The following is a 25,002-nucleotide window of genomic DNA, read 5'->3' on the forward strand; positions in this document are numbered from 1 at the left end:
TGCAGGATCAGAGTAAATTATAACAAAAACAGGATTAGTAAAAATGTTAATCGTGCTTTGGTGGGATTTCAATTTTTTAAAAAAATACTTCAATTGGCTTTATATGACATTATTTTAACAACATTCCTGAATGCACTAAGAGTAATTATTATTTATTCATTATTAGGAAATTATTTTTGAAAGAAAAAATGAAAAAGGATAAGGCACACCTTGAGTATCCACCCATATGCTGTCTGTGTCCAGGATGGAGTCATCAATGGTTGTTTCATCTTTATAATCATCATACGTCTCTGTCTTGAAATCAGTTAATGGAACATCTTCCCTCTCCAATGAAACAGGAGCTTCTAGAGAACTCTCTTTTGTCTCTTCTTGAACATCAGCTACTACTTCCATTTCCACCTCCTCTTCAGGATGAAAGTCTTCTTCTCCTGTCTCAGCCTGTGGTGCTTCGGCAAAGCGCACACTATGGGAGGCAGTTTCTCCTTCATCTACTGTTGTCTGCACTACTGTGATGAAGTCATCCTCAATTGTAACAACAGACTCTATTACTCCTTTGAGTTCAGGTACTTCCCCAGGGATAGCTTTACACACCTCCTCCTCCTCCTCCTGTTTCTCCAAGTCCCTTTCTTTGTTTGTTTGATTAATTTCCTCCTCTTCTTCCAGCTTAATCACCTCCTCTTCTTCCACCTTAACCACCTCCTCTTCTTCCAGCTTAACTACCTCCTCTTCTTCCAGTCTAACCACCTCCTCTTCTTCCAGCTTAACCGCTGCCTCATGCTTTTCTTCTAGCTTACTCTCTTTCTCCAGTTCTTCTCTTTGCTTTGGTTCTTCCTCGTGTTGTCGTTCTTCTTGCTTACTGTCTTTCTCCTGCTGTTCTTCCTCATCTCTTACTTTCTCATATGATAAATCAGATGGCAAATCCTCAGTTTTCACAGTGCCAACTAATGCCACAGATTCCACACTGTCTTCCTTAGGCTGTGGTATGGTCTCCATTTGGACTTCAGCTGATTCTTCTTGAGTAGCTTTAGGTATTTCTGTTTCTTTGGCTGGCTGTTCCACCAGCAATTGTGATGCAGTCTCCTCTTCAGACAGAGATGAAATTTCTGGTTCTATTTTGCCATCACAGGGTTTGGAAGTTTCTCCAGGCAAACCCTCCTGAGCTTGATCATTATCTCCACTTGACTCATAAGATTCTTCTTTATCTACTGCTTCTTGATGCACCAGGTCAGGTTTAGGCCCTTTTTCCTTAACTTCCATCTCAGACAATTTGGTGGCATCTTTTACATGACTAGGTTCAAGTTTTGTACAGATACTAGGTTCTTGGAGTAATGTGGGAAGTATCTTTTCTTGATCCTCTGAGTCATGCTCTGAAACAGACTCACTAATATGAACTAACTTACTCTGATACTCCTGTTCAACCTTCCGAGCAGCAGAATCCATATCATGCTTTATAGCATCATAGTCTGGTTTATAGGAAATGTCTGACTCGGCTATCTCTGCAACATGAATAGCTTCTTCCTCTTTGTCAGTAAACAAAGAGACTTTATCTTCTAGTCCAACCAGATTTTTATCATCTACACTTTCTAAAGTCAAATCAGGTCTTGTTTTTTCATGTTCACTGTCCTCAGACAAATCAGCTTCTTTAGAATCAATGTGTTCCTCACTTTTTTCTAGCACAGTATCTAGTTTATCAATAGCTTTTCTTTCCTGTTCAAACTCCTTGCCCAAAATGGCTGAGTCATCATAGATATCTCTCTCTTCTTTGGATCTTTCAGCTGCTGCCAACTTTACTTCTATCAAAGAGAGGTCTGTAATGACACCTCTTCTAATCTTTTCATCAAAGGGACAGCTTTCTCCTGCCAAATTCTCACTGTCCTGAACGGGAGATGGCATTGGCACCGTGTACTTATTGAAAACACAATAACCTAAATCTTCTAGCTGACTGTCAGCTTTTAGAGTCATGTGGTTTTCGTTGGCCACAAGGTGCTGGGTTGCACCACTGTCCTCAACGACAGCCTCTGATGGAATGGACTTCCTTTGTGCTACCTCAGCATCTGTACCCAGAGATGCTAGTCTTGATCTTGTGCCAGCTAAATCTAACATTTCTGGCAAGTCAGGAGCCATTACAGTCCCATTTTTGTAATAATCTTTAGCCAGGAAGGATGATTCGCATAAAGGCTCCACCTGGATATCTCCCCCTTCTTTTACTGTTGACTCCTCAGTTTGCTCATCTTCTTCCCTGCTCTCCATTGGGAAAGAGGGGGCTTTTTCAGCTGCTGGGGTGGTGGCTGGCAAGTAATCATCACCTTCATCTCCACTAGCATTATCTAGAATATCTGAACCTAGAGGTGAAAGGTCATGTGCACGCCCAAAATTAAATCCTAGTGCAATAGAGTCCAAGCAGGACATTGGCAGGTTAATTGACATACTCCTCTGCTCTATGGCAGATCTGCCACCAAGTCCCAAGCTCCTGCTTAGAGTTAAGTCATCTTTATTTTTACTATGGAGTTCTCTCTTATCCCCATATACATTTGGGTCAATAGTGTACATTCTTTCTGTAGGAGAGCTAGGCTCCTCGGCTTCATCATCATCTCGGAAGCCCTGAGCAAGAGTACTATATCCTATTTCATGAGTTGGTACACTGGGGTGTTGGTACACTTCTGGCTGAAATTCCTCAGCATCTTTTTGAAACACTAGGAAGTCTTTATGGTAAGGGTCACAGGCCTGTTCTTTAGTATCACTCAGTTCATAATAATCATTGCCTTGTTGTAGCACATCACTCTTGATAGCTTCATCTTTAAGAGTAGATGTCTCAAAATACTTAGACATTCCTGATTTATCCTCTTCTAGCTGCATACTGTGAGTTACTGAATCTCCAACGGAAAAAAATTCTCCTTTTCCATCCTTTCCAGAATCTTTTCCTTGCAAAGATTTTTCACTTGGTTCAAGATGGGTTTTCTCTATTGTTGATAATGCAACTTTATCTAATTCTTGGTTGAATCCATCTGCAGAAGTCTCAGTGCTGTGTTTTCCCTCTTTTTTAATATCTAGTATTGTTGAAACCCCAGTTGTCTCCTCTTCTGCTTTGTGAGCATCAGATGTCTTTTTAGAGTTCGTTTCTTTTTCTCGAATTTCTTTATGTAAAATTGCTGTTTCCTGGTCATGCATTGCATAAGTCTGATCATCGAATCCTTTTGGCTTTTGCCCACTGGGCATGGAATATCTCTCTTCATCACTTTCATCCTCTGTCATATCTTTCTCTTCTTCCCAAAGAGGGGTAGGTGTTTGCTCTGTAACAGGTTTAGAGGCATGAGTAGCTGCCACTGCACATTCTCCTTCCTGTTTTTCTGTTAGGCCTTTGTCAGGTTCTTGAACTTTTGAAAAGTCTTTGGCAATCTCTGTAGCAGTAGATATTTGTGTTGTTTTGCTACTATCTTCTGGCTCAGATTTATGTAGAGCAGCTGACAAAGTTTCAGAAGAAGAGGTACTTTTAACTGTGCCTGTAAAGTCCATTGTAGATTCTGAAGGTGAAAAAGAACCTATACTTTCAGGAGAGGCAAAGTCACTTTTTGGAATACTGATAAGATCATCTTTAGACTTTAAGGGCAGCTCTTCAACAGAAGCTTCATCTGCTTTCCTTTCCTTATGCGATTCCATTGACAAATCTCTTTGTTCGTGATGTAGATGAGTCTCGCCAGATAGATCAACATCTGGAAAAGTTTTTTCTTCTTCTTTGCTCTGTGATTCTGCTTTTTGTACAGTCTCTATTTTTGCTGGCTGTAAAACTAAGGCATCGTGTATAAGTTGCTCACTAGTCTTACTTCCTTTCTCCGATTCCTTTGTGTCTAATGGCTCAGCTGCGAAAAGGCCTGTACCTTCCTGGTCACGGATTTCCATCTTCGAAGCTGTAAGTAAATCTGCAGTTGTTTGACTGTATTTTATAACAGATTACTTAAAGCATTTACAGGCAGCAGCAGGCTAATTTACAGCATCATTCGGCAGATATGACAAATATGGCCACATGCAACAAGGATACCTATTTAGGCAGCTATTTTAAACAGCTTGTTTTTTATTCTCCTTTAGAGAGACAAAACTTCCTAAGTACAGCACAATAAATAAACAAACAAACAAACAAACAAACAAACAAATAAATAAATAAATAATGTGTGCTACACACATATCCCTGGATTTGATTGAATGAGAACCTGTCTATCATAGGTCAGTTTCCTCACAATTATTAGTATAATGTATATAGTATACACCCAGCTTCATCTATGTATGCATTACCATGTTATGACATTGACATGGATTCTAGATTTCAGTCATATTTAGATATAATTGTATATCTGCTTGAAATATGCAGAATAAATATATCCAATATTCTGAATCCATTTAATAACATAATTTCTTTTATTTGAGCTGGACCAAAGTAATGGTAACATTGCCACTTATATAGCCATTTCCATGAGAAGTAATTTACTTTTTAATGTCAGACGTTAAAAATACAGATTACTTTCATGAAACTGTTCTCTTGAACAAGGTGAGCTGAACAAAGAATTCCTCATTCTTTAAAAGCCATATTTAAAAGAAAAATGCTAACTGTGCAAAGAGACACCTGTGAACGTAGTGTCTCTCAGAAGGGAGAGCAACTGTCCCTATCCAACACCAGCGCAGTGTCTTTCCAGCGGCTGTGTCTGGCGTCTAACTTATTATACTTTTAAAATTCTGAGCCTTTGGGGGAAAGGGAAACATTTTCTCATCTTTTTGCTATGTAAGCTGCTTAGAGAACTTTTTGGCTGATACGTGAATAAAATGTGAAAAACCTGCTGGTGCTTCAAGCAAAAACAGTGCAAATTCAACATCCAGCATTTTGCTGAAAAACCAAAGCCTTTTATCTGTGATATTCACTATTTTTCAAATGGGAGCTACTTTGGCAAAAATCCTGGAATGCAAGAGCCATGCTGGCCTCTATGCAATGCTGTGTTTCCCCCAGCGAGGGTGGGGGAGGCAGCTTTAAGAGAAGCTCCCTCGAGCTCCAGTGCCACCTTGGAAGTTGTGCACTGAGCACTGGGAAGAGCATAAGAGATGGAAAGGGCTCCAATTCTCTTAAAGGAGCCCCAACAGTGCTGGGTAAAGTACAACACTTTTCTGTGGGAACAGCTGCCTCCACACGGTGCTAAGGGGGCTGTGCGGAGTTATTAGCACAGGCCTAAGGAACAGTTAGTCATGGAGCAGACTTATGGTCCATGGGGACAGCCACTGGCTCATGGGCTTGGCAATGAAGATGGAGGTGGGCATGTCTTAGATTTTCTGATTTTAAAAAATCATGGAAATTAAAAAAAAAATTGGATAACTAAATATATGAGTACTGAGTAAGAATGCTTAATTATTGGGCCTACCCAATGCAATTTACTGAATCATGTTACAGTATTGAATGTCCATGGTCTGAAATCATGCTCTGAAAAAACGTGGCAAAATTTTGAATTTCAAATACGTAAGTACACCAGTGGGAATATTTGTTGGAGCTCTGCAAACAGCAAGAGTTAGCTTTCATTTGTTTTGAAGGAATTCAAAATTATGCATTATTAACACTGCAATCCTGCACACACTTATTTGGGAACAAATGCACATCTTAATAAATATGCATAGGACTGGGCTGCAAAACAAGTAAATATTATTGTTAGTGTCCTAAACATTTGAATACAAAACTGAAAAATACATCACAATAGCAGCAATATTCTCATATTTGTCTTGTAATATATTTCATTGGTTCCCCCCCCCCCCATAAACAATATATTCTGTAACACTGCCATTTCAAAAATAATCTCATTTCACCAGATAAGGCAGGATGAATACGTTTAGTAATTAATGAATTACTAATTGTACAGGTGAAACTCGGAAAATTAGAATATCGTGCAAAAGTCCATTAATTTCAGTAATGCAAATTAAAAGGTGAAACTGATATATGAGACAGACGCATTACATGCAAAGCCAGAAAAGTCAAGCCTTAATTTGTTATAATTGGGATGATCATGGCGTACAGCTCATGAAAACCCCAAATCCACAATCCCAGAAAATTAGAATATTACATGGAACCAAGAAGACAAGGATTATAGAATAGAACAATATTGGACCTCTGAAAAGTATACAGTGTACTGTGCTTGATTGGCCAGCAAACTCGCCTGACCTGACCCCATAGAGAATCTATGGGGCATTGCCAAGAGAAGGATGAGAGACATGAGACCAAACAATGCAGAAGAGCTGAAGGCCGCTAATGAAGCATCCTGGTCTTCCATAACACCTCATCAGTGCCACAGGCTGATAGTATCCATGCCACGCCGCATTGAGGCAGTAATTGCTGCAAAAGGGGCCCAAACCAAGTACTGAATACATATGCATGCTTATACTTTTCAGAGGTCCGATATTGTTCTATTCTACAGTCCTTGTCTTCTTGGTTCCATGTAATATTCTAATTTTCTGGGATTGTGGATTTGGGGTTTTCATGAGCTGTACTCATGATCATCACAATTATAACAAATTAAGGCTTGATTTATCTCGCTTTGCATGTAATGCGTCTGTCTCATATATCAGTTTCACCTTTTAATTTGCATTACTGAAATTAATGGATTTTTGCATGATATTCTAATTTTCCGAGTTTCACCTGTAACCGTATTGTGAGAACACTGAGGTAAACTAGTTAAACACTGTGGACTGTGATCCAGAGAAAGTGTCAAAATACACAAAAGGCTTCTTCATGAAGAAGAATCCCTTCCTTTCTTTTATTTGCTTCTCTTGCACAAGCCAACCAAGTTAGTGGCCATCTTGTGATAGCAAGTGCCATACATTTTATTTTATTTATTTATTATGTTTCTATACTGCCTGATAAAGATAGCTCTAGCTGCCTAAAGACAGCTCTAGCCATAAATTAAGGGTGAAAGGTAAAGTGTGCCATCAAGTCGATTTCGACTCCTTGCACCCACAGAGCCCTGTGGTTTTCTTTTGGTAGAATACAGGAGGGGATTTACCATTGCTTCTTCCTGCGCAGTGTGAGATGATGCCTTTCAGCATCTTTCAGTATCGCTGCATCTTCCCTATAGTCTGGGAAACACCAGCGGGGTTTCTAACTGACAACCTTCTGCTTGTTAGTCAGGCATTTCCCCGCTCCGCCATTTAAGGTGACAGCCATAAATTAAGGAGTGCTTAATTAAAAGTTAATAAACATTTGTTTCTTTGATTAATTTTGCCATGGGAGGGATTCTCCCCAATTTACTATAGGAAAGGATCTGCAGGAAGAAAGTTGAAAAAAGGAAATTGGGGCAAGCAAAATGCAAAAGTATAAGAGGGTGAGAAGGCTTAGGGCAACTGCATTTTACTGGCAGAGGTGGCAGGACTCTACCCATGCATTCTGGGTAGAAAGAACTGTGACTCTACCCAGAATACATCAGAACTGATATGGCATAATTCCCAGTTGCATTCCGAGGAAGAAAATGGCACCCAGCTGCCAGGAAGATGATCTCTGCTACAATTGCTGTTGCAGCACCATAAGATATAATGGGGGGAAATACAGCAGTCTCACCACTGCTTCCAGTAAAAATAGTTGCTAATTCTCTCCCATCCTGGGATTCTTTTAAATCTGGTCACTTGCCCCCAAACCTCTGAAGAATATTTGTCCCCAGCATAAAAGAAAGCTGACCCCCTCATTTTAATCTGTTCATAGAGCAGTGGAAATGGGGGACCACATTTGTATCAACACTAAAATTAATTATGTGTTGTAAGAACTATAATTGTTTAATTTGTCAACCTTTCACCAGTCGACATCATTCGATTACTCCAAGTGTTTAGAGAAAGAAATTACTTCTTTCTACTCACTCTCACATTTTGTTCTTAATTTTGCAGACCTCTATTATCCCCCCTACGTAGTCCATAGGCATTTTCAAAACTAAAAAAGTAGAGTCCAAATTTTAGTTCTGCCCAGTTTTTCTTTTCACTGTTGCAACGTACTGAGGTTGTTCTCACATGCAGCCAAGAACAGGCTAAGCCAGCCAAGCCTGGGCTAGGCTGCACATGAGAACCTCCGGGATCACACCTGATCCGTGCGGCTCTTCCATGACAGAACCGCCTGTGGAGCCAGCCTTTTAAATGGCATTTGGGAGTGAGCACTCCGTTCGCCCCATTTTTAAACTGTGTGCATCGCCAGCTGCTTTTCGCCGGTGCTGCAGTGGTGACAGGCGCCCACCCGTCGCTGCAGGGATCCCCACGATACATTGAACACTCATCCTGTGCATTGTGGGATTTCCGGGGGCTGGGACAATGCGTCCCAACCCTCCGCACTGCCTAGGCCAGAGGAGGATCATCTGGGTGCACAAGGACCATGCCCAGCAATGGAGGAGCGGTCATCTGCAGGGAAGGTAAGTTTAAGCAGCCTTCCCCGCCACCTGCCCTAAAGCCCTTCTCAGTGATCATGAGAAAGGGCTCACTAAGTGAATATTTATAATAGCCTTCTACTACCCTGTTTCCCCGAAAGTAAGACCTACCCCGAAAGTAAGACCTAGCAGTAATTTCTGATGTACCGCTAATTGCCCTAGTGCATTTTTGGGGGCTAAAATTATTATAAGACACTGTCTTATTTTCGGGGAAACACGGTATGATCCTCACCCTGGAATATGGGAATTGGGAAGGTCTTTTCTTCTTTGAATGTGCATCACTTTTGCATTTAATTACACGGAATTTCACCTGTCATTTGTTGCCCATTAACTAAGTTTGGATATACCCTTTTGGAGTTCTTCAGAATTGGCTTGGTAATTTACCATCTTGAATAATTAGATTCTATCTGAAAATGTGACTACCTCACTCTTCACCCATAACATCAGAAAATTTATAAATAAATTTAATTGTACTGGCCCCAATTCAGATTCTTGGGGGATCTGACTATTTACTTTCCTTCATTGTGAAAAATGGTCACATTGTGAAAATGGTCACTTCTACCCTCTGCTACATGCAAATGGTCCACAATTAATAAGAGAGCCTATAATATGGCTTTAAATCTTTTTGGAATGTTTTGTGAGAGACTTTGACAGAACCCTTTTGGAAGTTCAAATACATTAGCATCTACCAGATGACTACCCAACTATGGGGCAAATTAAATGTGATGTGGGTATCCATGAATCCCCACCAGTGTTTCCAGATGGTGACAGCAGTCATGGGTGGGGAACAGGATAACACAGATCATTACAATGGGAGTGGGAGAAGGGGGCTTAGTTCATCAGCCCCTTGCCATTTCCCCCATCAAAATCTCCTCCTGATAGCTGCTACTTGCTCTCTGGAATAAACATACAGTTATCATATTGGAAAGGGCTAACCAGTTTCATGGTCCTAATCTAAACTGGACCCTATTAACACTAAAAAAAAAAAAAAAAGACATCCTGTTCATTGCTGGCCTTATACATTTGCCAACATCCTCAAATAATTCTAGTAAATTATTAAGCAAGACTTCTCTTTGCAGAAGAGAAGCAACACTTGTTATATGTATGTAGACACACTTTAAGCTCTTTTAATACTTCCCACAGATACACTTGAAACAGGAGCTAGGCTGAATTCTTACACAGTTATTTGTACTAGAGTTTACGCAGCTGTGTGCAGAGAAACATGAGTTATTTATTGTCTTCTGCACCTCTGGATCACAGTCTAGTTGTTTAAAAAATAATACAATTAGAAGGCCAATTTCTAAATATTTTGCTCTCACTCAATAAAACGTTTCAGTGTTATTTGCTTGAGTTAGTGACATAAGATTTAACCTCCAGTGTCCAATCTTTGTCTTCGTTATAGTGTCCAAGATACCATTGGAATCCATGTGAATGAGCCCCACCGCCACCCTTGGATTTCAGCTTGGGTCATCAACGTTTAAGAAGGGTAAAGTCAATTATAACTCAAAATTCTGCAATGCCAAGTAGGGTCACAGTGGACTGCAATGAATGGCAAGGATATGACAGAAGAAGCAACAGCCTCGGGAGCTAGAATGTACGGAAGCATAAGCAAAAAATACACTGCACACTGAAAACAAAACAAAAAATTGTACAGTTTAAGCCTCTGTATGTCATAGTTAAGGTTAATCCATTTATTTCTTGAAATGAAAAGCAGATGAACCTCTGCACCAAAAAAGAAAGAAAGAAAATATACACAGATCAGCAATGTGACTGGCAAACACATCTGCGATGGGGAGGGAGGGAAGGCTTTGTGGTATATCAGCTTGGCTGCATAGCATACTGTTATCATGGGAAGAAAAAAATGGGAGGGGGAGTCAAGAACTGGCTGCAGTGGTGGGAAACCATGTCGTCACACAGGATGAGCACAATGGGCTTGCCTGCTATGCACTCATCAAGCATAATAACAAGAGCATTAAGAATTAGGATAATACATGGAAAGAAGAGCAAATGGAGCAGAGCCGAGAAAGCTTGAGAACAGCTCGTGTGCAGCCAATGCATGCAGGTTGCTCTAAGGAGGGCACATCTTCCTCACCCAAGGAAGGCATTTTTGCTTTTGAGGGCTCCTCGTCGGCTCTAGTGGCCTTTTCCCCATTGCGTGCCACTTCGTCTTTGGGAACGGAATCCTGATGGGCCTCCCTGGAGCTCTCTGCCTGTTGCAAAGGCTCGGCAGGCCCACTCACTTTCTCAGGTTCCTCCTCAAGGGCAACTGCAGGTTTGGGTTCATCAGCCACTGGACTTTTAACTGTTTCTTCTTCTTCTTCTTCTTCCTCTTCTTTTTTTTGCGAGGGAGGAGGATGACAGGCAGGGGGGAAGGATGGGAAAATGAGGCGACATCAAGACTAACAGACAATTACAAGGTGCAGACACATTAACCAGGCTGGCAATAGGCAACATTTTCAGCTCTGCACACAAGTTACATATTCACATCACTTGAGCCATGTTCCCATTTCGAGCATTAGAAAGTTGAGTGAGCTTGCATTAAATTTACAAAAGGCTACCTAATTTCTATGGCTAACAATGTCATTTGTAATGCTGAAGAACGTCTTTTTCTATCTTGAAAACGGTGGCCTGGTTCAGACATCATGCTGCCAGATCACCAAACCATGGTTAGGTGATGAGGAGTGTCCTCTGGGTTTCTGCACTGTTTCCCCTTTGGCTAATGTTAATTATATATCAGTATTATAGTTCAATTGGCAAAACTATAGTTACAACAGTTCAGACATGGGAAAGGAGAGGAAAGGAGTGCATGAATCCAAGGTGAGTGGGAAGAAGCACACAAGCTATAGCAGCATGATGTCTAAATGGTGTCCGTGCTTCTGGGGCAAGATATATAAATCAAAGATTTTTCCACAAGGAAGCGGGAGCTGAAAATGTTTGTTTCCAAAGTGAAAAAGATCATAGAACAAAGTTTGAGCTACGTTATCTACGGAAATGAAGATGTGTAGTGGCAATAGATGGTATTGAAAAAGATGCAATATTCATATAAATACATTGCACTTGACATGGGGCTGCTTTTGAGAAGTGTTCAGAAACAATAACTGGTAGAATGGGGCAGCCAAAGTTCTAATTGGAGTAAGATGCATGGGGCATATAGTTCTGATTATGCCTCGACTTATTTGGCTTAGAATCTATTCATGATCCAATTCAAAGTGCTGGTTTTGACATTTTAAGTCCTAAGTGGTCTGGGACTAGAACACCTGGAGGATGGTTTTCTCCCATATGAACCCACCCATGCCCTCAGCCATCTTTGAAGGCCCTGCTGCATAACCCCATCACCTGATGTGCAGGGGTTGGCAATGTGGGGCAGGGCCTTCTCAGCAGTGTCAACTAAACTGTATAACTCCCTTCCAAAAGAGGCTTACTTGACTCCCTCACTGTTGGATTTTAGGTGGCAAATCAGTCCCTTGTTTTGGGAGGGGTCTTTTGAATAACTTGACTGTTTAGGCTTACAAAACAAAGCATATTTTATTTTACCCTATGAATAGTGATTAATGACATGCTCCTTTCAGGCTTTACTTGGCTACACCTATCCAGATTGAACAGAATGACACACTAGCCATCTTTCCCTTTCTGTCACCTAGAGCTTTACTTCAGTGGAGGTATAGCTCTGTGCTGTGAAAAAGGGATCTAAGGGAAGGGCTGTCCACTCCACTGAAGTGTATGGGGTAGCTTTTGCAAGTGATAAAGCTCTATATATACACTGAAGACTCCACTTCCACAGCAAATCACAGGGTCAGGGCATACATGCTCAGACACCATATGAAGTAGCAGCAAAAATGGGGGCGGGGAGGAAATGCACATCTTTATGATCACTAGCTGAGAAACACACCAAATGAACTGTACAAATACATACCACAGAATTAAGGATGTAATACAGACCTTAGAATTAGTGATGTGAAACCCTCCCCACATTTGCTCATGGGGGTGGGGGCAAGGATTCAGACACACATCGTAAGGAAAGTAAGTCATGACCCATACATATATTAGCTTCTTAGCTTGGCAGGCCCAGGAGAGAGGGACTTTATCAAATCTGGTAGCAGAGGGCCCAACTCACAGCTGTGCAGGTGAGCAGACTGCTCCAGGGATGCTTCTGAATTCCCTCTCCTTTGAATTTCCTCCAAGAGTTAGTAGTTCCAGTGTACCCTGGTTGCATTAGCTTGATACATTAGCTGATTACGATTAGCTGCATTAAAACTGATGCATTAGTCTTCTGCCATTCCTTCAGCTTGGATAAACAGGATCTATAAAGACTGCTGTACATACACAGTTTTTTCTTGCTGTAATTTTCCATTCTTTTCATTGCTATAAACTTTCCACTTCTATACAACACAGGTGCACATATTTTCATGTGCACTGAAAACACCATGCATCCCCCCCCCCATCATGCAGTGGGCACACAACATCAACATTCTTTTTAATGAATGGAAAGTGTTTGGGCACATGAGTGCAGTAGTTATATCTGAAGCTCTTTTACTATCCTGGAAATCAATACACATGTCCCAGATTATTAGTTTGCACAGCAATGCTCATCTTCTAGCTTTCTAGAGTTCATCTAGTGTCAGCTTCTTACTTTTTGTTATTTTTAATCAGTTGTCACCCAAGGAAATCTACAAGAATAAACTAAATATTCATCATAGTGGTGCTACAGCACAGCAGTTTAAATAATTGCCTTTTAGTTAGCACAAGCTGCAGGTTCTAATCCTACAAGATATTGCTTTCTTTCTTTTTAGTTCTCACTCTCTCCACTGCTGTTTATACAATTCTTAACATTTCTAACAACAATAAAACATTCTTAACTCAATTTTAAATGTATCACAGGTGTTGCTCTGATTTCCAGCCATCATGCATCCAAAACTTGCCTTTTTCTATTTCTCTAACACTTCTCTTAAAAATAATAGTTAATTTTTAAAAAGAAAATGGTACCTTTTTGCAAAGCAACATACATTAAATTAAGATTGTAATTTAAAATATTAACTGTTTAAAATGTCAACCATTGAAAGAGTAACAATGGGGGGGGAGTTACATGCTATGTGATTAGAGAACTCATAACACATATTAAAAATATAACAAATGTTTAGACTACAGCTACAGATAGGGGCTGTACCTCAGTGGCAGAGCACCTGCTTTGCACGCAGATGGCCCCAGGTTCAATCCCTGGCATTTCCCAGAAAAGCTGGGAAAGATCCCTTTCAAAATACTGGAGAGTCAGTGAAGACAATACGGACCTAGATGAACTAATGGTCTGACTCAGTTGTGTTAATAAAGCAGGCGATTAGTCTTATAGACATTTCTTCAGTGATTGCAGATTTTTATAGCAGAGGATTTAGAAAGGGGAACTAGATGCACGAACAGGAGCTTTTGAGGCATTAGCACACTGGAGATGACTTAGAATGGGAAAGTAGATGAGCATTAGTGAGCAACTCCAAAGCTGGGACCTGTGTGTATAATGTGAAGGACAGTATAGGAGCTTTAAATTTAACTGCTGTGCTCATTTGCATATGCAATTTCAATCTTCTAAAAGGAAAGACGCCTTAATAAGCTCCCTCTCTCTCTTGTTTGCTTGCTTTCCCTCTCTTGTCTCTTCTCTTGGTTTTTGAAGGAGTAGACACTTCCAGTGCTTTCCAACAGAGGGCTTCCTCTGGCTCCTTGTCTGGTGCAGGGGCGTAACTACCATTAGGCAAGGGGAGACAGTAGTCTAGGGGCCCCACTGCCTCAAGGGGCCCCCCAGAGGCACGTCACATGACTCTCCGCCTGTCCATGTTGCACCCCCTATGAATTATGTTGAGTCTTTTGGAGATCGGCAGTAGCAGAGAGTTAAAAAAATAGATTCAATGTGAACTACATCTTCACCATATTCATAATGGGGATGTGAGTGTGAGTGCACTATATATTTGGCAGGGGGAGAGTAACTGGCCCTTATCCAGTACCTCCAGTGACTGTTGCTGCTGTCGATCTTATGTTTCTTTTTAGATTGTGAGCCCTTTGGGGACAGGGAGCCATCTTATGTATTTATTTATTTATTATTTCTCTGTGTAAACCACCCTGAGCCATTTTTGGAAGGGTGGTATAGAAATCAAATTAATAATAATAATAATAATAATAATAATAATAATAATAATAATATTGTGAAGTGTGTTTGTGTGTGCATATCAGTGAGGGGCCCATTTTAAAATCTTATCTCTGGGCCCACTCCAACCTTGCTACGGCCCTGGTCTGGTGTTTTTCAAATACACCCCTACAATGCTCCAAACTGCAGTAATTAGCATACTTAGTCACTACCTAATGAACATACTTAGTACCCCAGAAACAATCAGGATGCACCTTTTTTGTTGCTCTATAGGGGCATTGTCAAAATACCTGACAGCAGCAAGCAGACTAGGCTGAGCCCAGTCATCTGACCTCCCAGGATCCTGTTCTAGTCAAAGCATATGGAGAGAAAAGCAGGCAGAGAGTTATTACAGAATCCACCCCCACCCCACCCTTCTCCTCTTCTAAAAGGGAAAGATTTTGATGCAAGCTTTGGCAAGGCTCATTTTTATCTTCTCTACTTCATAACATAGTTTTGATGAACAGGGAGGGGATGGTGAAATATGTCTTCTCTGTCTGACATTTACATTTTCTTTCTTTCATCAGATGCCTTTGGGTCACACTGCATGCGAAGGAGGGGTGTGTGTGTGTGTAGGTGGGTTGGATGAGAGAGAGAGAGAGATACAATCTCCTATGCATGCACTTGGAAGTAAGTTACAGAGAATTCAGTGGGGCTTACTCTCAAGTAAATGTTGCATAGAATTGCAGCCTCACAGCCCAATTCTATACAGTTTACACCAAGTAAAGCCTCAATTGACTCAATTGGGCTTACTCCCAAGTAACTGTAGGCTAGAATAGGATTGCAACCTATCCTACGCAACCTAAGCTACATAGGATGGCAGCCCAGAAGCATTGATATTGTGAGAAAGGGAGAAACAAGGCTTCCTTTAAAACACACACACGCACGCACACACACAATGCAAACACAAACAAATGCAACAGAATTGCAACTTTCCCCAAAAGAAAGCAAAACATCTTTGCTTTCATGCAGAATAACCATTATGAATGTATTTCTTTTTGTGTTGTGTAGTATTTGCAGGGATTGCTAGCTATCAGGAATGTGGTTTAGTCAGTGACTATCTACATAGCTTGGAAGGGTGTGTGTTTGTGTATGAAATAAAATGAAATATAAGAAAGTGTATGGGAAAGAAGATGTATCATCTGTATGTACACGTATGCCTGTGTGCATGTGCACATATGAAAACGGAGAAACCTCTGTGTCTGTGTGTGCACATATTTATGAGAGGAAAGGAAATTAGTGAGCCAAATACCTTGTGTAATTCTGAAGTAGCAGGTGCAGTCTAATGGCATGATTCCTTTACTCACAGCCAACCAAGCAGCAGAATAAGCGGCCAAGCACTGGGGTGAATACTGGAGATTTTGGTTGAGACCAGAAACCAACTTTAAAGATTGAAGAAAGCCATAGGATGGTGATTGCCCACAACTGCTTTTGAAATTATCTCAGGGTTGGATCCACCTACTGTTAGCTCTGCCTGCTCTTACCCCCAGCTGTTATCACCCCCAGCACTCCTTGACACTAGCTACCTTGCACTCTGCCCTATCAGCCCCAATGGGCACCAGTCACCACTGGAAAAGGATTGTTGAGACAATTATAAACATTGTAGCATTGTATTGCTGGGGAAACAATTTCTGTGGTTTTTCAGATGTATACAGTCACTTATGAGCATGGTTTACTTGATGGAAAAATATGCACATGAATATAAGGGGAAACTGCAGCAAGAGCAATCTGTGTGTGCACCATTTCTCAAAGAGGCATCCATATAAAAATCAAAAGACAGGAACAGAGAACACAACCAATCCATGAAAGAATCATGAGACAGAATGGGTGAAATCCATCCAACCAAAATCTGCTCTGGATTGAGGTGCCAGACAATCTAATTTGTATGGGTATGTTGCAGTGCACCCTGGGTATTGTAGTCATACAGTGTATTGAGTATTGTATGACACCATTATTTGAGGCACATTGTAGTATACTCACATGTCATAGCATTCAGCCCTTCGTCTGAAAATTTGATCTGGCGCTGCCACCAGGGCCGTCTGGTAAACACTGTCCTCCCACTCTGCTGCCCCTAAGCCTCTAGGTTCTGGCAAAGGCTAATTATGCACTTCATCCTTTTTAGTACATAAAGGTCCACCTCTGTCAAAATATTAGTTCTGACTGAATGTTTCCTGTTTCCAATGGTTCAAGGAAGCAGGCCAACACATTTGAAACCTTAGTGGATATCTGGTTTTGCAGATATCTGCAGATATCTCTTTACTACCAAAGATTCCTTTCCTCTACATAAGTTTAAATATGATTATCCAGTTTATTTAACAAACAGAACTGATTGATCTGAGAATTTGATCTGAAAAGGTCTTTGAAATTCCTCACTTTCACATTTGTCTCCCTGATCCTACTGTAGATGATTGATTATAACTATATCCTGCTATCATTTTCAGACCAAATATATCTGCCAAATAAACATATTTGTGAAACATTCAGTCAATTCTTTAAAAGGTTATCCTGCAAATTCTCTGGTGCAATAAGTTGAACTGAATCCCTCTCTGCTCCCATTCCTCTTTTAACTTTAGAATATAAGCAGTAAAAAGGGTACTTGATAAATTTGGTTCTGACATCTTTCTTTTTCTTCAATGGTCATATTGTATAGGGATGAATATTCAGTTGTAATATTATTTTGCACATTTTCACCATAATTTAGCTGCAGTTCACATCCCATGTTCCTCTAATATTTGATGAGTACAGAAGACCAGAAATTAATTCAGACCTTATACAACTATCTCAAACTTTGTCCAAGAGAGTCTCATGGTAAGGGGAAAACACAGCTATTTTAGCCCCACTCTCCAAAGGCAAGTGAAGATTAAGTCTGAGAATGACATCTCAGCTAGTGGTGTTTACTCTCATCCCAATCAGTTCAACAATCTGTCTATAACAACAACAACAAAATTGCCGTGTTGAGAGGAAACATGGAAAAGTAAGGAGGGATTCATGTTTAACTTTACAACTGCTCAACACTTCCTTAAAGAGGTCTGTGAAACAATTTCAGAATATGACAAGCTAGGATCCAAAGAACCACACTAATTCTACATACTAATCCCCTCTGCCCCCTCAATTCCTCCATAGAAAGCCACTGTGAAAATGGCAGGAGAGGGGATTCTCAAAAGCAGTTTGTGATGTGGTGGAGATGTTTGTGTCCGTTGTACAGAGAAGAAAAATGTCAGAAATCCCACTGAGCACGACCAAGTGCTTGTATGTTCCCAAAGTAGTTCTTTGGATGCTGGCCATGGGCAACACAGTAACAGAAATAATCCTACTCAGTATGGAAATCAAGTAGTGAAATGCAAAACACTGAAGGGATATTTTGATTCTTGCTTCAGATGCCATTTTGTTTACAATACAACCAAATATGCTGGGAGCTGTTTAAGACTTGTTAAGGTATCATGTGAAGTACAATGTTTGGACTGCTTAGTCCTAGTTGCTCTCTCTCTCCCCTCGCCTCTGGGATCAGGAACTTTTAATCTTCCCAAAGGATGGATATCTTATAGTTTGCAGCATTAACAATTGCCATAACTCTGGAATATGATGCTCATTAGATATTTGATATTGTACAGAGCACTGACCCTCTTATCAAAAGGAATAATTCATAGCACTTTATTAAAAAAAGTTGCTGGGTGTTGAATGTACAGATGTATTCTCTAGCGTACACCTAAGCATACTGTTATGTAGAATGTGCATTTCTATTGGCAGACAGCTCTTTTACCTCACAGCTGAGTTGCCCTCAAAAGCTGCTCCCTGAAATTGGTGTGTCTGTGAGGTCTTGAATTTCCAAAGGAAAAAAGGGGGTTCCCTGTTTTCTTCCAACCCCTTTGCCTCCAGAAAAAAGAAATGAGAATCTAAGAGGGTTGTCAGTTCTTTTGAGGCTCAGAGGGCAGAACTTGGAAGTTACAGGGAAGTGACTGGCAGACAGGGAATAGAGCTTGGTGAGGGTCGGGGGGACAGCCTAAAGGATATGGTAATGTGGAGTAAATAGCAAAAGCTGACAAGCCAAGCAGAAAATAGTCTACCCCCACCCTATACTAATTTCCCTTGAGACCCTGTGAAGAAGGCTAAGTCTCTGAAATGTTTGGTCAAATCCTAAGACCTAGCAGTCCTGGAAAGAAATGATGAAATGAACGTCATGTGGAGGAGAGGAGGAAGAGAAAGGGACCATGCTTTGTTCACCTTTGTCATGGCCTAATAAGGCCTCTGCACTCTGGATTGTGGAACAGGGACGCGTACTAGCATCAGTCCATTCTGAGCTGAACAAAGGGTGCTCATAATACTCTTCATCTGAATTGTAGGGCTCATCATCAGGCACAGACACTGAAATGGAGGGGGTGAGGAACTTACGCCTCTCCCCTGTGGCAGTTGGCCCATACCATGAGCCGCTGCGAAGAGGTCCCACCTCATCCTCAGCTCCTTCATCTACAAACAGACACACAGAAGAAACTGCAGGGGAAAGACAGAAACTGCAAGGACAGACAGAAAGACACAAGACAAGACAGAATGGAAACATGCAGGGCCTGCATCGGGGCTCGCCAACTGGAGAACTGGCTGAGGGCCCAGGACCATCAAAGGGCCCGTGATTGACCCCTGAGATTCTGGTGAAAAACAACAGTGGCTGCCAGCAGTGTGGCTAATGAAGCGTGTTCCAAGATGCTGCCACTCCCACCCACAGTGAAGGCAAACCTTCCCGAAATATCTGTGAGGGCTTACCTTCGTGGAAGTTCTGGACCAGAGTGCTCCTCAGCAACTCCTCAGCTAGCAGCTGCCATATTTATTTACCAATAATGCAATATGGTCATTCCCACTGTTGCATCATTAGATGCAATGGCAGGGATGACTGCATTACATTCTTGGTTAACAAAGATGGTAACTGCCAGCATGGCTGCCCCACTGCCAACAACCCCCCCCCCAGCAATGATGCTTGGTGGAGGGGTCCACACAGACATAGAGCCAGCACTGGAAACATGCATAAACATGTAGACACTGATGCAACATTATGGGATGGACGAAACCTACCATGCTAAGCTCAAAGACACAATGTATGTATTTACTCAACTGTAATGCATTCTCAACTGTAATGCATTCATTATTTTTTTCACATATAGACTGCAAAGAATAAAAGAAGTTCAGATATTTCAGTGATGCAACTGAATTAAGCAGCCATAACAAGTACTTCGTCCCAAACATATAATTGTTTATGGATGTAGAATGAAAGTTGTAGGCATGAATTAAGAGGAAATTTGCAGTAGTGTTCCACAAACAAACTGTACCGTAAAGTAAAACAGATCAGAAGAGGCAAGATATTTGGCAGTGGAGGGAACAAAAGTAATACAGAAAACAATTTTCCTCTTTCTTAGAAATCTACAGAAATCAATTTAAGGACTTTAAGAGTAGTCCTTTTATTTTATTTTAAAGACGTGTTTGCAACTTTTGGTTGTCGCTTTATCTCCCTCCGGTAAGCAAAAATGCAGTCTAATACCCAAAGTATTGTGAAGTTCTAGGATGTGGACTGTACCTGACTGCTTGTAACTTAAGAAAACAAACAGCCAGCAATTTCAGGCTATTTCAATGGGAGTTTACCCTCTCATGGGGAAATCTTCCAAGCTATCACAACTACTTAAGGTCAGCCATATTTGACTGTTCACATGTCTACCCATTCAAGTATAAAATGGGCTGGGTGGGATCTAATCTTTATATGAAAAGAGGCGTGTGGGTGGGGGCCTTACCCTTGCCTTACCTCCCCATGCTCTGTCACTTCAGGCATATTCTCCAGCAGCTCAGCTTAATTTCAGTTCAGCTTCTATTACCCATATGCTTCTTTTGATTTAAAAATTAAACCATCATCCTCTGCTATATATGGAAAGGAGAAGACCTGGGAACATCAAATATGGCTGCTCTGGTCATTGGAATGGGTTCATGATATTCCATTACAGCTTGCATAAATCCTTTAGCTCTGTGGGCCTGGGCAAATTACAGTCCTGCCAAGACCTCTGAAGATGACAGCTATGTACATGACTTTCTCCATACTAACCATCCCCACAATTTATTTCAGTTTTGAATACAAGCTCATTATTTCACATTAGGATATAAACAACTCTATTGGCCAAAGGCTTTTGCAAAGAGCAATGGATGGTATCCTGGGCTGTATATACAATTCTTGACACAGCAATTAAAAAGCAGAGAAAGATGCTGTTGCGTTCAAAGCTGTTCATCTTCTGAAATTCCATACACATAACTTTTTGTGTGGAATAAAGTGTTTGGACCAAATTTGAATCCTAAGGAGTATCAGCTTTGTTTTAAGAGGGTTTAAAAAAAAAAAAAATCTCAGCCTCCCCCCACCTCCTTGTGTCCCATGAAGAGAACTAACAAGTTACATTTTAAAGTAATGAATAGTTATATATTCCACATGCAGGACACATTAGCAGATTCCTCATGGATGAGCATCTGCATGGAAGAGAATACTTCAAGCCACCCTATGTATTCACTGTGCAAAACCACAAAGTCCTGGGTGAAGGTTGGCTGCAGGAATGGAGCTGGACATATGACTTCTTAGACAGCTAACTGAGCAAGGTACAGTAGATGAGGATATTCACACAAGCGAAAACTGTTCTACCCAGGTTTGGGAGCTGTGCGCGCTTCCAATTTTCAGGGTGCAAACTGCGAAGTAGGAGGAAGGAGAAGTGATTGTGTGGAAGCAAGGTAGGAGGCAAAGCTACCCAGGTTTTCCTCTCCTCCTACCTGTTTGCACCCACACAACTGAAAATTGGGAGCACACACAGCTCCCAAACCTGGGTAGAGCACAGTTTTCACTTATGTGAATGACCTCGAGGAGTTTTACGCTACCCCCAAAAAGGTCAGTATGGCTTTTGTTCCCCAGTGGAGAGTTTCAGGACCACATAGGTAGCATGTTTTATATCCTCCACAAGGATATACAAGGTCACTTTTTTAAAAGCTGCCACACTTGAGTGGCAAGCAAGGGAGGTAGAGGGGACAAAAGTGTTAGTCGAGCCAACTCCATCCTCATTGGTTCCAATCCTGCTTGACAGGTACCAAGATTCATGGCTTCTTGTTCCTCCCAAGAAGGTACTGAGAACCTCAGAGCACAAGTATGACTACTCGTGGCAGGAATAATCAGCACATGAGAGGCCTACTTTAATGGATGTTACAAGTCCTCAAGTTACCACACCACGGACTGGTGCATTTTTGCATGCCCAGCACAGTAGCATCCAATGAGACTAAATAGGCATGAAGCTAAATTATTTAGCATAACCAAAATGTTAATCTGTGGCCTTCTGGCTTTATACTGTGTTAATTAGTTGTTGTTTTTAAAGGTGGTATGGTCATTTGCAATTAAATTTTCTTCCTTAAATGTCTTAAGACCTCCATCACATCACATCATTCTTGAAGAATGAAATGGCTGTAAAATCTGTAAATGTGTACTCTTTTTAATCTTTAGAGGGAAATATGCAATTGGTTTTTGTTTGTTTTAGTAAGTGTATTTTGATTTAAAGAAAATAAAAATTAATGCTAAATATACATAGCCTGCTCCTAAGAAACTGCTGTAAGCAAGCCTCTTTGTCATGAATTAGGTCTATCCTATCCTGGCACAGCCATCCTGAGAATAGTAGCCTAGCAGATAAATATTTTTAAACAAAGGATTTTTAAATTCTAGGGGCTCAATTTGTTGTTGGGGGATATTTCAAAGTGACTTCTAATCGGGGTTAATTCTTTTTCAACATTTAACTCTTTTTACTTTATAAAGCACTCACTGGTTTCAAAATCCTTCCTCAAAGACATAATTTATAAAAGAAGATATTGTACCCCAAGTCTTCCTTTTTTTCTTCAGAATTTTTAACTTTGTTTTTATACATAAAGCAGTGTACTCTTCAGGTTGGCTCTCATGAAGTGTATGCTAGACAAAGAGGTAAGTTGTCTGCACAAGGCAGCATACATTCCTGTGCCCAGCTCTGTCTGATGAAATGGATCAGACATTGCTCAGGGAATACTCCATAGCCTGAAATGAAATCTAGCTGTATTATTTTCAACAAACAAAATAGTTCCAATGAAATCAAATTAGGTATCTTACCTCCCACAGCAGTGCAAACAGACCCACTCATTCTTTTATATAGGTGAAGCTAGTTATTAAAATAGAACAATGAAATCGGCAGCAGTAAACCTTCTCTCGTCTGATAGAGATTTGACTCAAACCTCTCTCTCTCTCTCTCTCTCTCTCTCTCTCTCTCTCTCTAATTTGTGTTTGCTGCATGGTTGGCCACATCCACCTTTGTCATGTCTACTACATAGTGATTTCTTCCACAGGATGACTGAAGGAAATCCTCCTCCTATTCTAGGCTATTCAACCTGCTGACAAAATTACCACCATCAAAATGCTGCAGGGAAGGAGTGGAATTTACGATAGGCTGTTAGCAGACTGACCTGTACCCCATTAAATTCCAAGCCCAAGAAAATTTCATGGGTGTTTTTTTTAAATAAAGAGAAGAAAGAAAGAAAGAAAGAAAGAAAGAAAGAAAGAAAGAAAGAAAGAAAGAAAGAAAGAAAGAGAAAGAAAACACACTCTCTGAAATATTGATCTCAAATTGTGTAAATCAAGAATTAACCTTCATCTGTTTTGCACAAAATTCCAACAATCTGCAATCCCAATTCATCCTGATATTTGAGTTGTACAACAATAGCACTTTTTTTTTTAAAAAATGATGCACATGTGAGAATATAATGGAGGTAATGAGGGAGGTCAAGTAGACATGAAAAATGCAACAGTTTCACTTCCTTCACAGTGAAGATTTCTGCAAGCATTCAGTTTGAACCACTGGCCCGTGTGTGCTCCTGAAGATACATATAAAGAAGGACTGTTCATTTTAAAACTGAGTGTTCTGTACGTGCCTACTTGTCACATGCCTATAGCATTCTCTAACCCTGATAACAACAAAGCTACAGGTTTATTCACACAATCCTTAGCACAGTTCCGGGAACTGTGTGTGCTCCTGCTTTCTGATCATATGTGAGGAGGAAAAAGAAGGTAGGAATTGCCAGGAGTGATTGTCAGCTAGCCCTCAACTGGGTAGGAGGGCTCCATCCTACTCAGCAGCTGTACCCAGCTGCTGAATGAGGTAGAAGGAAAAGCCAGAGGTAGAAGGAATGAGGTAGAAGGAAAAGCTGTACCCAGCTGCTGAATGAGGTAGAAGGAAAAGCCCTCCTACCCAGTGGGAGCCTCACAGACTATCACGGCTGACACCTACCTTGTTTCATCCTTGCAGATGATCAAGCATGTACAGCTTCTGGAAGTGGGTAGACACTTGCACTACCCAGTTAATGAACATGGGAATGAGCCTAACTTCTATTAAGATTGGTCTCTGTAAATATTGGAACCCTGTGATACCCCTGTGTATCACATCCACTGTATGCAATTTTCAAAACTATATCCAGAGTTATAAGGCACAGAAGCAATAATAAAATGCAAGCTGTGATTCTTAGCAATCTAAATTCTATGGCAGTAAGGTGACTCTCATAGCTAAGTACATTTTATTTATTTAATATACCACCTGACGCCAATGGCTCTAGGCAGTACATAAGTTTAATTCCCACTGATATTAGTTGCACACATAAGTCTGCAGGAACACAGCTAGACAACACTTTCACACATGAAGTTTGGAGTTTAATTTTGTCTAACCAGAATTTCACTTCATGAAGACAAGTGCAAATTCAAAGGTAAGTCTTCACAACTTCTGACCTATCAAGTTGAATGCAGTCCTTTGGCCATGTATGGATGGCTGCCAGTTGACAAGTCCTGCCCACGCCACATTTTGCAGGACAAACAGGAGCTTCGCTAAACCCCTAGTGGGCCACCATACATGGCTGGTAGACTGCATACAACTTGATAATCCATAAAGTTGTACAAGCTTGTCCAAAGCTGTTAAATATACCTAGCTCCAATATCATGCACCACCATTGAAAAGCATCTCTGTGAATCTTGATAAATGTTTGAACATTTGCTAACTGATTTCCTTTTATAGATATCAATGTATGGTGCATGTGTGCACGCGCACGCGTGCATGCACACACACACACACACATGCTATTCTATATAAAATATATACTCTTAAATCTTATTAATGCAAGTTGGATTGTCAGAGTTATGTGTACAGCATAATGGAATTCTGGAATCCTTTATTTCCATGTTGTCCTCCTTATTCAGCCGTAGAAAAAAGCAGTTCAATTCTTTACTAAATGGAGATCTAATTCACTTCAAAGAAAATGAAATATTTCAAGATAGAAAAAGAGATGAGCTTTCAATGAATATTTTGTCTCATCTTCCCCCTTAAAAACACACACACACCTAACATTAAATCT

General features: G+C 40.7%; 1 protein-coding gene across 22 annotated transcripts in view; it reads right to left on the minus strand.

The window, feature by feature from the left end:
* The window catches only part of LOC128339466 (microtubule-associated protein 2-like), a 416,732-nt gene that overhangs the window by 57,832 nt on the left and 333,898 nt on the right, over window positions 1-25,002 (minus strand). For 15 of the 22 annotated variants that reach the window (XM_053283451.1, XM_053283447.1, XM_053283445.1 and 12 more), the window contains 2 exons: window positions 10,516-10,755; window positions 210-3,905 (listed from right to left, as the gene is read on the minus strand). The exons of 4 other annotated variants lie outside the window; for them this stretch is intronic. In XM_053283451.1, the coding sequence (XP_053139426.1) occupies window positions 210-3,905; window positions 10,516-10,755 (3,936 nt within the window). The remainder of the gene's footprint in view (window positions 1-209; window positions 3,906-10,515; window positions 10,756-25,002) is intronic. 3 more of the 22 variants (XM_053283458.1, XM_053283460.1, XM_053283466.1) reach the window with 1 other exon arrangement.

The sequence above is a fragment of the Hemicordylus capensis genome, chromosome 1 (genome assembly GCF_027244095.1).
Source record: "Hemicordylus capensis ecotype Gifberg chromosome 1, rHemCap1.1.pri, whole genome shotgun sequence".
Classification (NCBI taxonomy): domain Eukaryota; kingdom Metazoa; phylum Chordata; class Lepidosauria; order Squamata; family Cordylidae; genus Hemicordylus; species Hemicordylus capensis.